The sequence below is a fragment of the Hippoglossus hippoglossus genome, chromosome 12, assembly GCF_009819705.1.
Source record: "Hippoglossus hippoglossus isolate fHipHip1 chromosome 12, fHipHip1.pri, whole genome shotgun sequence".
Classification (NCBI taxonomy): domain Eukaryota; kingdom Metazoa; phylum Chordata; class Actinopteri; order Pleuronectiformes; family Pleuronectidae; genus Hippoglossus; species Hippoglossus hippoglossus.
In genome coordinates, this window is record NC_047162.1 from 2,570,854 (window position 1) to 2,583,726 (window position 12,873).

At 42.0% G+C, this 12,873-nt stretch overlaps 1 protein-coding gene across 2 annotated transcripts; it reads right to left on the reverse strand.

The window, feature by feature from the left end:
• Positions 1 to 1,607: 1,607 nt before the first annotated feature.
• Positions 1,608 to 9,049, reverse strand: tor4aa (torsin family 4, member Aa). 2 transcript variants are annotated; one of them, XM_034603259.1, is made up of 3 exons: positions 8,916 to 9,049; positions 5,071 to 5,490; positions 1,608 to 3,111 (listed from the first exon to the last, which is right to left on the reverse strand). In XM_034603259.1, exons 2-3 carry the CDS (start codon positions 5,488 to 5,490, stop codon positions 2,254 to 2,256), a joined length of 1,278 nt encoding a protein of 425 aa, XP_034459150.1. In that variant the 5' UTR covers positions 8,916 to 9,049; the 3' UTR covers positions 1,608 to 2,253. The 2 variants fall into 2 exon arrangements, with proteins under 2 accessions (XP_034459150.1, XP_034459151.1); XM_034603260.1 differs by lacking the exon at positions 8,916 to 9,049 and adding an exon at positions 7,659 to 7,736.
• Positions 9,050 to 12,873: the final 3,824 nt, after the last annotated feature.

The following is a 12,873-nucleotide window of genomic DNA, read 5'->3' on the forward strand; positions in this document are numbered from 1 at the left end:
AATATCAACACAAAAACCTCTTTCTTTAATAAATAAACTTTATAAACTGATGAAGAGCCACTCGCTGCTACTCCTGCTCACCACTTTCCATCTGCAGGTCACAGACAGAATCTACTGTTCTTACGCTGTATGCTGTGAATCCACAGGCGTCCGCGTTGTCGATTTTTTAAATCTTCACACTCGCACTAGCATTATAAAAAGTCACGCTGTATTCAATGTATGACAAAAAAAGACTTCCTATAATGAGTGCTAATAAGTGAACTTCCCTTTCTAAATGAAGGAACACAGGTCTGACTCCTCCCCTGATTTTCTGTGTGATACCGTACAGTGATCAGAAGTAAGTGTTCCTCATTCACATCCATGTGAGGTTGAGCTGCCAATACAGTTCTTCTGAAATATGCTTTGTCTCAAAGGGGTCAACGGGTCACTTCAGCCAAATTCACAATAAACATATATTCTTAGTAACCTCTAGTAGCATCTATCAGTCTTTGAGATCCCTGCCTCCACCCCTGTACAATGCAGGTGAATGGCATTTCATCTGGGAAATGACATTTAAATAAGATATGAGTCTGAGGGGCTTTAAAAAGTGTAGCACAAAGGGAAAGTTTGATGTGGTGAAAACTGAAAAGTCAGATGATCTCTTATTTTAACGACAAGTCATTGTCCCTTGATTTACTGCCAACCCACCAAGCAAACCGGTTTGACTGCTCAAAAAAAGGAGTTTACAAGTGATTGTGAATCAATGTCACCTGCTTTGGTGCAGATGAAAGGGACAACAGGTGCAATGGAGGCAAAAGCAAGACAGCTCACAAAAAGTGTCTGTGGCCACAGACCGCTGTTCTCTCCTCATCCTTCCTGACTGATTCTTCTCTAGTTTCGTGTCCTTGTCACTACTGGTAGCATGAGGTGGTACCTGCAGCGAAATCAGGCTGCACAGGTAGTCCAGCTCCTCCAGGATGACACATCCATATGTGCGGTGACAAGAAGGTTTGCTGTGTCTCCCAGCGCAGTCTCAAGAGCATGGAGGAGGTACCAGGAGACCGTCCTTTACACAAGGAGAGCTGGACAGGGCCGTAGAAGGGCATCAACCCAGCAGCAAATCAAATCAAATCAAATTTTATTTGTATAGCCCATATTCACAAATCACAATTTGTCTCATAGGGCTTTAACATGGTGTGACATCCTCTGCCCTTAACCCTCAACAAGAGTAAGGAAAAACTACTTAAAAACCCTTTTAACAGGGAAAAAAGAACGTAGAAACCTCAGAGAGAGCCACATGTGAGCAGCACCGGTATCTGCTCCTTTGAGCGAGGAGGAACAGGAGGAGCTTTACAAAATGACCTCCAGCAGGCTACTGGTGTGCTTGTTTCTGACAGAAACCAAACTGTCAGAAACAGACTCCATGAGGGCGGAGATCCCCAAGGGCACCATCAGGAGCATGCCCAGACATTGTCAGGAGTGAATTCACACTACTGAGTCACATTATGAGTTGTCGTGATGAAATTCACGCAAGTTGGATCAGCCTGTGATTATAGTTTCTTAGATTCTTAGATTTTTGGTGTGGTTTTGAATCCACTGAAGGTTTTGAATCCACTGAAGGCTGTTCTCAACAAATTATACAATGTACATCAGTGATGATTTTCAACTTGAAAATAATTTGTTTAATCAAGCTCTGATGTGTGATTTAAGTGTGACCTTAATTTTTCTGAGCAGTTTATTTCACAAGATAAGTGATACATTCGACTCGCTGGTGGAACATCAAAGAACATTCAGGGGATAAAATAACTCAGCAGGATTCATCCTCAGGGGAACAGGAAGGATGCGACAAAACTTCTGTTATCCATCTGTCATCACCAGAAATCAGCAGAGTTTGCACTGGATGATATAGACCTAACTGTCAACATTGTTAAATAACATTATTATTTTTGCCATGAGATGACATTTTATCTACTTTCATTGTATTTGGGTGGAGGCAGACAGCTCAAAAGATACTCGGCAAATAAAGCCACAAGCATCTGCATGAAAAGATAAGACCGGAGCTGAGAGAGAAAACATGTTTTGCTTGTGAACTGGGCCTCTTCAAACTTCTTCACAGGTTTCGTTCTTCTTCCCACAGCAGAACCTCTGGTTTTTCGCTGCTCTTAAAAACTCTGAGTTGTGTCATTCAAGTTCCGTAACCTCACTCACTTCCCTCGAACTGTTTCTTCATAATTTAAAGCATGTGAAGCATCCAAACATTTCCTGCAGAGCACTTCACAGCAGGTTGACCTTAGCAACCACTTGCTTGCAGCCCATCTGGGAATATTCGTGCCCCCCTACAGAGGGGTAATATTCAATCTCCCCTGCGAGGCGTTCTATGTTGGTATGATCTGGGTAGAACCCCTCTCGAGTCATTTCATCCAGGAAGCACTCCATCACATGACTTTTCTCCAAAAGGCCCAGAGGTAAGATGTCCACCTCTGTCCACAGCGGGTGAAGCTTCTCCAGAGTGTTGTGTAATATTGGAGTCAGCTCTTTTACAAGGTTACTATGGCGACGGGATGCTGTCAACGCCATAGAACTACTTGAGGAGTTGTGTAGCATATGTTTGGTGATGTGTGCATGGCCCAGATTGCTTAGGAACAGATAGATGGCGTTCAAGTATTCGTTGGACTTCTTGGAGGTCACAAGCTGCCACAGCTCGTCCAGGATCTCCTCGTGCATGTGTTCGGCCTCGTCGAAGATGAAGAGCGGGATCTTCTCCTCCTCCTCGGCACGTACCACCATCTGCGAGATGAGAGTGGAGAGGTTGTGGGCGCACTGCAGGGCGTCGGCCTCCTGGGGGCAGTGGTGGAGGACGTAGTACTGCAGCACCAGCGACTCCCCCACCACTGAGCGGAAGTGTCCGGCCAGGAGGCGTCCCATGTGGCTCTTGCCCACTCCGCTGGGGCCGTGCACGGACACCACGAGGGGCTTGTTGTGGACGTAGGTGGACAGGTAGTCCTGCAGGTGGGACAGCATCTCTTCCACTGCTCCCTGCTGCCCAAACACCTCTCTCCTCAGAGTCTTCTCCAGCCCCTCCAGGTCATATCTGAGTACGTGGTCATCTAGGTTCTCTATGGCGTTGTACACCTGGAAACAGACAATATTCAGAATAAGATGGGGGTTGAATTACCAGCTTGGTAAAGAGGGCAACTACCCAGACCTCCAGGGGCAAATAAAGCCCCTAGTTCCCTACCCAAGTGGATCAATCGCAAATTTGTCAGAAATGTGAATCTCTGTCCACCACTCTGCATCTTGTGGTTGTAGTCTAGTGTCAAAATCTTTCAAATGTACATTGTTTTATTTTATATTGAGCTCCTTTCATTTTAAAGTTGTATTTTATCAAATCGCAGCCGTTCTTTCTTGTTGGTTGACTCATTAAAACACAGAATACCTGGCAAGGTCTTACTATTCCCTCACAGGAGAACTGTAACACTGCAACTAGCTATTACTTTCATTGTCAATACACCTGACAAATATTTTCTACAATAACTGATTGATTATTAATTGTTAAATTAACACAAATTGCCGGGAGATGTTTACTATGAAACTAGCAAATAATTATGTTTGAGAAGCTCCTTCATTGGATTTTTGGCGTTTTGTGTGACGGATCGTTGTTTCCAGATAAAATAAGATGAATAAATAAAACATACTAACAAGCAGCAGAGAGGACATGTTGGACTTCTTGACAAATACAATGAAATGCCTCAGTGGGGTGATGCAAACCCATCATTATTAATTTCACTTGGACTGGTTTAAAAAGCTTCCATTTGAAATTGTAAAGTAATAACTTAAGCTGCATGATACACGCAACAGTAAGAGTCAACAACAGTCATCCCCAGATTAACCGGACTAAACCGAACTGTGCCTCAGGGTAATGGTGCAGGATCCACCTCAGGCCTTAATAATAATAATAACTTTATTTGTACGGCACTTTTCAATACAAGCAACAAAGTGCTTTACAACAAACATTATAAAACTCACAAATAATCAGAATGAAAAAAAGAATAATAGTAAAGAAACAGATAATAAAAGCAGTACACATCACATGATAAGAGCTTTTCCATAGAGATGTTTGTTTGCATGTAACTGACTCTAAAAGTCTTGTATCTTCTGGCAGATTGTCACAAAGTGTAGGGGCCCTCAAGGAAAAAGGCTCCTTTGGTTTTCAGCTTAGACTTTGGAATGGCTAGCAGCGTCCTACCAGAGGGACTGGACTGAACATGTAGACTAACAGTTCAGCCCGTGTGCTTCTATCACACAGGGGCCGGCGATAAAATTCCTCACCCCCATCACCTGCAGTGTACCTGGAGATAGAGTGATCCGATAAGTGAAGATGTTGCTGAATAGTGCAGCGGTTTAAAGTCTCTCTCCTGGAATTGATCCCATCTCTGTTCCTCAAAATTGCATAATCAGTGTTTTGATAAAAAAAATCCCTTCATGGCCTTAAAATGTCTTCATCTCATTTAGTATTCACACATCTATGAGTATGCAAAATACTCATAGATGCCTCCAGCCTGCCTCCACCCGCCCCTCAGCGGCTCACCTGCAGCTCTGACTCTGCTGAAATGGAGCTCGTGGTAACAACAGGGGAGTTGTGCAGATGGTATGCATGGTATGCAATGAGGTTAATTACTGTCTAGAAGCCACACAGGCTTTTCCTTTAACAAGCCAACAGTTCACTAACATAATGCAGGAAATGCAAAAGGCACAATGACAGGGGGCAAAGCTGAGGCCATTGGGAATATCAACATTTTCGCTATAGAAATATTATATAATTATAAAGAAAAAATCCATACAACTACAAATCATCCAATTGGCAAACTCAGCTTCTAAAATACTAATGATTAGCTCAACCCGGCTTCTCTGACGAGGTCAAGTTGAAGGGATTGGTTTCATATGTGATAAGGAAACCGCAGTCGTCTCATTTCTTGAGGCCAATCTCCAAAAACTGTACAGTGTAACTACCTTGTCATTTTTGTCCTTCTAACAAGGATTGTAAAACATCGTCCTAAATCTCTCAAAGGGAAGAGATGTCCGATTACATACCTGGAGAAAGACGATGGCAAACAGCAGGTAAAGGCAGTATTTGGCTCTGCTGCGCTCCTGCTTTGGGGGGGCTCTTTGCCTCGTTCCGTTAGGAAACATCACCCGCCTCCTCCTTCTCCTCTTCTTCTTCTGAGGAACAGCGGACGAAGGGGTGACTCCATCAAAGGTGAAGATTTTGGGGCTGGTTCGACCTGGAGCTCCTGTGAGGGTCCCTGCTCCTCCCAGGCCCAGGGCCATCTCCTCACGCCTCCTCTTCAAGGCCTGGTACTTCTGCTTAATGCGTATGACAGCGCGGAGGGTGGAGGACAGACAGGGGGCCGAGTCTCTCTGTCCTTCCTCTAGTTCTTCGTCCCCCTCCATTTCTCCCTCAAATTCTCCCTCTGTTTGAGAGGCCGAGGTGCTGCTCTCTTGGTCACTCATCTACAGAGAGAAGAACATTTTTATTACAATCGATCACATGACTACTTGTATGTTAAAGATCATCAAAGGTCAAAGGTACAGGACGCAACTTTGGTTAATACTTGCATTTCAAATTTGAAGCATCACAACAGGCAGAGTTGGCCGCCAAAAAGCAAAAAGACCTTGTGCGCACTTCCAGTCAGAGTTGGTGACTTGAAGGTGCGGAGCCGGCGGAGCCAGATATTTTAAAGTTGCTCCATAACTGCTGGTTTTGTCAACAGGCAACTTTTTCCTCCCAGGTTTACAATATTAACTGAAACTGTGTTTTCTGTTGCTGCTGTTAAGTGACATTGATATTTCTTGCAGGTTTAACAGAGTTGTACAAATTTTTATGCCATTTCATTGATGGTGAAATCAACTCATTTAAAATGTAAAAGTCAGTTTACTAGTCAGGTGGAGCGCAACATCACCTTTTAACCCAATGTTTTTTTTGTGCCACTTGGGGGCAGCAGTACAGACTAGAAAACAAATCCTCATCCCCAACAGACACATTCACCCCTTGCCTCTCTGTTTTGGTCGCCACCAACTCCCAATAAATATAATTTGGCTCTTTTGCGGTTAATACTCCACTTTGTTCGCCTGCTTGTTGCTAACTTTTTGTGTGAGCTGTTAAGTGCTGGACAGGAAGTGTCCAGTCGGAGACCAGCTGCGTGATGAGTCTGAAACACATGGGCGATGCAAGGGGATTTTGCAGAATCGTAAATCAAAAACAATGAGCTGAAAGAGGCTAAAATGCTCCACAGAGCTGTGGAGAATCAATCAAATTTTATGTGTATAGCCCATATTCACAAATCACAGTTTGTCTCATAGAGCTTGAGGGGATAGTTCACCGACAAATAACTACTCACCACTGTGCTGATGGAGGGGTGGGTGAAAGTGTTTGAGTCCACAAAACACTTTAGGAGTTTCACGGGTAAACAGCGTTGCAGCCAAATCCAATACAATTGAAGAAAAATGGTGACTGTGTCTTCAGACATTATAAAACAACAGAAAGAAAACACAACATGCCTCCATACTGCTCCTGTGGTGTCATCCAAGTGTCTGTGAGCCCCGACATTCAATTTCTCTTGTGTTTTTGCGAGAACTGCAGCAGTAACTAGGAGGAGGTGATCAGAGGACATTCAGGCTAAAAACATGGAGTAAACGACGCCGTTTTGAGTCAAATTTGAATGTCGGGGCTTTTTTTACGTTTGAAGAATCGGTCACCAGTTACTTCAAATTTTATTGGATTTGGCTGCAACACTGTTTACCCCTGAAACTCCAGAAGTGTTTTGTGGACTCAAACACTTCACCCACCCCTCCATCGACATAGTGGTGAGTAGATAATGAGTGAATTTTCATTTTTGGGTGAACTATCCCTTTAACCCTCAGCAAGAGTGAGGAAAACCCTTCTAAGCTGTGAGATAGTTCTCTGTGGGTTCGTCACTATGTGTGAACCCTGTCCCACCACATACACTGTATGTACTAGAAAATAGCATTATTAATGGTAGATCCAATTACTTTTTACTGTTATTACCCAATCGTTCAGAGCGATTATTTTAAATAAAACTTTATAAAAACCACATGTTCGTGGCACTGGATAGATTAAGAAGATTCATTGGGTTTTTGGGAAATGAAGGATTGAGTGATTTTGGTGCTAGAACCACAGTTGTAACAGTTTTACTTCAGATTGAAGCAGTAGTGTGGCATGTTGGGAAATAAACATCAAGTAGAGTGAACATGCAGCTGCAGCCATGAGCAAAGATATTTAATCTCATGAAGACTGAAACAATTTGCATGTTCTGTTTGAGCAGAGCAACACAAATAGTTTCTAACATGTTGATGAGGGAGCTGTAAAGGTGCTGGTAGACATATTTGTTTACAGCTCATACCAAACAGCTCCTGTCCGCAGCTTCATATTTAGCACACAGACATGAGAGTGATAGCAAACGTCTCATGTAGCTCTCTGCAAAAAAAGTAAATTAGCATAATTCCTGAAATGCTGAACTATTCCTTTAAATCTTAATATGACAAATTACAAGCAGCCAATCAGAAACAGCTTTACTGCTCTAACTATCTTTCCTTTCCACTGTATAACCACTTGTTTTTCTCATTCTCTCCCCCACCAGGCTGGTTTACATATACAATACCCTCCAGGTCTGTGAGATGGGGGCTGACAACACGTATGGCAGGAGAAGGGTGGCGTCTGGCTGCTGTTAAAATACCTGCAGCCAAAAGCCAATTTTTAAACAAAGCCCTGCTAAGATCCTCACACAACACCTTTAACTCATACTCCTTCTGAATAGTGTCTCTGTTGTTACCTCGGCTTTGTCAGCTGAAGTTACTGCGACTTTACTCCCACACGGTCCAGTGCTGCACTTTCCTTCACACATGATATTCAAATGACATGGAAACAAACTGATCTGCAGAAAAAGGGAAGTGCGATCCCTCCAGAAACAATTACGGTGCATGTGCAACTTCACAGAGGTGAGCATTGTAACAGCTTTTGCATGCAACGTACACTTAATATAGCCTGGGCTTTGCAGACCAAAGCATTTAGGTGTGTTTGACTGATTGATGGTTAAAGTTAATTTGCCACACTTCAGATAATGTTCTCAAATAACTCACATTGTTCAGGGTGCAGAAAGAGTCCCTATTGTGTGCAGTCATCTCCGGAGTTGAACAACACTTATCTTGGGTGTAACAGCACACAGTGGATTTCTTTGACTGTTTTTTGGCTTTACAGAAAAGGAGGAACTCTCAGTTACACCCAAAGGTGATCAGTAAAACACACACACACACGCACACATGTTAACAATAAAGATGAGTTCTAGTGAATGTATTTCTGCTCCTGTCACAGCAGGGAGGAAGCACAACACTGATCCCGATGGGAACTGAGTACAGTGTAAGCATTGTGTGACTGCATGATCTTGGCATAGATACGGCGTCATTTCTAAAGAACTTTGCAAGACTTGTGTGTACGAGCTCCTTCAGGTTTAAAGAGTTCAGAGCAGCACACGGCAGAGGGACAGTATCAGGACTTTATCTGCTCTCTCTGCTGTCTTTCCCACGAGCAGAGGCCTGAAAGGAGGCTGCATACCAGGCATTTCAGAGCACTTCAGCACTCTGATGTTTAACATGTGAAAATGCCTCTTTGCTGAACCTGTCTCTCTTGAAATGCTGGAAACAAACACAAATGCCCCCAAAAAGCCGGAGGCTTGTATCTTTCTGAAGGAACTGCGTCTCTTTTTCTGTGAGTTCCATTGATGATTCACACAGAGCGGACGCAGGTACTGATCTGCTGCCTAACACCCAGCCTGCAGAGCCAGGAGGGGGGGGGGGGGGGAATGTGACACTGGAAAGGGAGAGGTGCAGTGAAAACCTGCGAGAGGAAACAGTTTGCTTACCTTGGAATGTGGCTCAAATCTTTCAAAGCAGCAGTGAGTGCCTGTGCAGGTTTAGTCCATGGTTCGGCAGCGGACACAGCAGAGAAGAGCCCCACACAGCAAACAGCTCAACTCAGGAAGAGTCCTATCTGTCTCTACCTCCGAAGCCTGTTCTCTACCATCCCCTGGCTCCTCCTCTTTCTTCCTCTTTTATTCTCTCATTCTTCTTCACAGTTTGTGCTGCCTTAAAAAAAAAAGGGTGTGACACACATCCCTGGATTCATTCGGTTCATTTAAAAACAATTAAATATAATTTAAAAATGACTAGAATTCAGTTCAAGAGGGAATCTACATCTAAATTCAAACCCCTGGCTTTGTTCAATGTTCAAACATACTTGGATTTTAAATAATTCTACTCTTAATTTATTGATTAAATGTATTATTCTGCATTAAACACCACATTCCTATTATTTGTACAAATATCACAACATGCAACGATGCATTGTGTGTCAACTCTAGTGTCTTTATAGTTCTGTTCTCAACATGTTTAACTGTAGATAATCTTCAAAAAAATATGTAACCGCAGACTTCATTCATCATTAACTCGTATTAACCATCACAGGACTTTTTAAAGTGGTAATGTACTTGCCAATTTGAAAAAAAACAATACCGCTGTTTGTCGTTGAGAATGAAGAGGAAATAGAACTCGCATGTCTGTGAGCTGGAGGCTACAAGTCGGGCAAAAGGAAACAGTGAAGCCCACAAATATGTTAAAAATATGTTCTCAAGTAAAAGTAAAAAAAAGTAAAAAGTAAATTAAGCAATGTTCAGTGTTATTTTGCAATGCTATGCAATAACATATCTATATATAAGCCTGCAGCAGGCTAGAGCTTCCTGTTTAGATTAGTGGTATCAATCTTCTCTGAGCAACGACGCACACAAGTTGATTTGACAAAATGTTGAACAACTCTTTTTCATTCAATTTTAGATGCACTAAAATGATGTCATTTAAAAGTTGAAACCATAAACTGTCAACAAATATGGACGACAGGTCTCCTCTTCCTCCCACTATCCAGAAATGAAGCCAAACTAAGCTGGATACGAACACGGCCACTTGTGAGTCATTCTCAGCTGTCAATCACGATGTTTTACCCTGTTTATATAGCATCAAATAATTAAAACCAAACCAATCAGAAAAACAAACACATGAACAAATTTATTTGAGGTTTACTTTGCGCTCTTAGTTTGGCCCATGTCCTGTCCACCAACATGGAGGAGGCAGGGTTTATGACAGATACTGCAGCCAGCCAACAGGGGGAGATCTAGACACTTTGGCTTCACTCTTGGGGAACCATCATGGCGTCCATCTTTATCTCTTGTCTATGGTTGAAACGTGATGGAACGGAGAGGACACACTGTTTTGGAATAATGTGACCTAGACTTTTGTAGTGCGACTTAAAAATAAACCACAAAGCAAAATGATCAGCAACTATTTTGATGAACAGTTCATTGTTTTGGTCGAATACTGTAAGAATTAGCTGGTTCCAGTTTCTCAAAGTTGAGGATTTGCTGCTTTACTCTTGTATAACAGTAAACTGAATATTTGGGGGTTTTGAACTAATGATTGGGCAAAACTATTTAAATATGTTGCTTTGGCATTTTATTTATATATATATATATATATATATACTGTATATAAAAAAAGAGCGATCATTCCACAAAGAAAAATGGGTGGAGCCCAACAGTTGCATGGGTGGATAGATTTTAAAAGCTCCAGCTGGCACAGGAATAGAAAACAGAGCAGTGTGGGAGATGTTTGCATATTGCACTATTCGTCTGTGTCAAAGTGCACGTGCTGCAGCACACCAGGCTGAACTGATATCTACGCAGCCATTGATATTTAGTATTTAAGAACTTAATCCCATTCATAAAACCTGAGCGTGTGATCACATTGACTAATGCTCCGGAGCTCGAGAGGGAGAATTACTGAGTCGACCATGTGAAAAGGAAGTGATCAGACTTTCTGAAGACACTCAGCTTTCGTCATCTTTTAGTGTTTTTCTTTTTTCTCTGGACAGGAAGCTGCTGTTACACCCACACTTGTACACAATTTACTTTCAACAAGCTGCTGTAAGTAAACTGTTAATGCTGTAGTTGGAGGAAAAGGGATTAGTCACACATGACACCATCCTTTGAACATATGTTTGCTGCAACAGTCTGTAAAATCAATCAGGCGCCAGTAACAGTACGGATCAAAGCTGCCATTTGCCTTGAACGCTGCAGATGAATTCATGTTTTGTTCTGCATGATGCACAGGAGGAGCTGTAGGTGCGTTTCACACTGCTCGCACCTTTTACCCTCATCAGTTGAACTGTTTATTGAATTTTGTCAGCTGCTCTCAGATATATCAAACTTCAGCATATGGGATCATCTTAGCTGAATATTCACGTCCTTGCTAAAACTCAGGTGGGAAACTTGACTCCACTCTCATGTCTTTACTGTATGAAGCTACATCCAGATGTTAATTAGCTCAGCTCATCTTAAAACCTGGAAACAAGATTGAGTGGTGTTGATCTCATCCACCTTTTAGCAAGAAAGCTAATAAGCACATTTCTGAAAATCCAAACTCAAATTTCCTTTTCTTGCACAATTGTTGTCCTGCTGTAAATCACCTTCTCAGCGATGTTTGGTAAAAACTTACTTTCAATACCACATTTCTAAATAAAGGCATTTTTTTCAGATTCATCCAAAGCTCTTATAGAATATTCAGCCAGTTACATGCTGAACTAAATGAGCAAGAAAGAGATGCACAAAGTAGTGAACAGAGCCAGTTCATCACTTCATCTACACACAGACACCTTGTTCTGTTCCCCCTTCATCTTTAAGGTCATTCATGACTCCAATGTTTGCAAAATACATGTATGTTGTGTGGTCAGTGCTTTGTTTACAGGACAGATGTCCACACACACACACACACACACACACATGACCTAGGCCAGAGGGTCCCAACCTTTCAGCGATGGAAATAATGATGGAAGCAGTATTTGGATCCTTATCCTTACTTATGTCAAAGTAGCAATGTCACACAGCAATAATACTGCATATTACTCATGTTGGAGGAAAGTATAAACGGGTCCTGCAGACAGAAATACCCCTTTCAGAGAATGATTTTATTGATCAGTTATCATTAATGCATTAGTATGTAAGGACAAGTTTAATGTTGCAGCTTGTCAACGTGGAGCTAATTTCACTGTCAAACCAAAAGGCTGCAACTAACTGTTATTTATATAATTGATTAATCTACTGATTATTCCCAATCCTGATCCACATAAGAGCAGAGAAAACTTGAAGATGTTAACTCCTCGAGCCTGAGGGATCAGTTCGTCTGACTTATGTGTCTGACTAATGGTGAGAAACAGAAAATAATCAATGCATTGTATTGAAGATAAGTACAAGCAGAAATACTTATTTGTTGTTCAAGTTAATACTTTAATAATTCTCAAAACTCTAATTATAATTATAAAATGAATGTGCACTCAGTGTCCACTTACTTATATGCAAATGCAGAACTTAGTAAATTGAATTATTGATAACTGACACACAAAACCTAATTGCAGCAGCAGGGTGGGTTATAACTGTGGTTGTTAGTAGGCATGTCCTGTGCAGTTTAATTGCCATAACTAGTATTTTGTTTGTTATTGAGATCATCAATATCCTAAAGATCCTGAGGTAATTCTATCTACTTTGCATTCAGCAGAGACACTCCACAGTCTTTCAGAGAGTAACCTTGTCCCCGGCTCACTGACCTAGATGGTGAAAGGGAAATACACTGAACTTCCTGCTTCTCCTGTTTGAGTGTGCACTGGCTCCTGTCCCTGGACTTTCCAGGACCAGGAAACTGCACTGGGAAATATAACAATACGTAAAAGCAACAGCGTTTCTCCTCCATCTCTTCTAACCATCTTTATCAAGCTGAGTA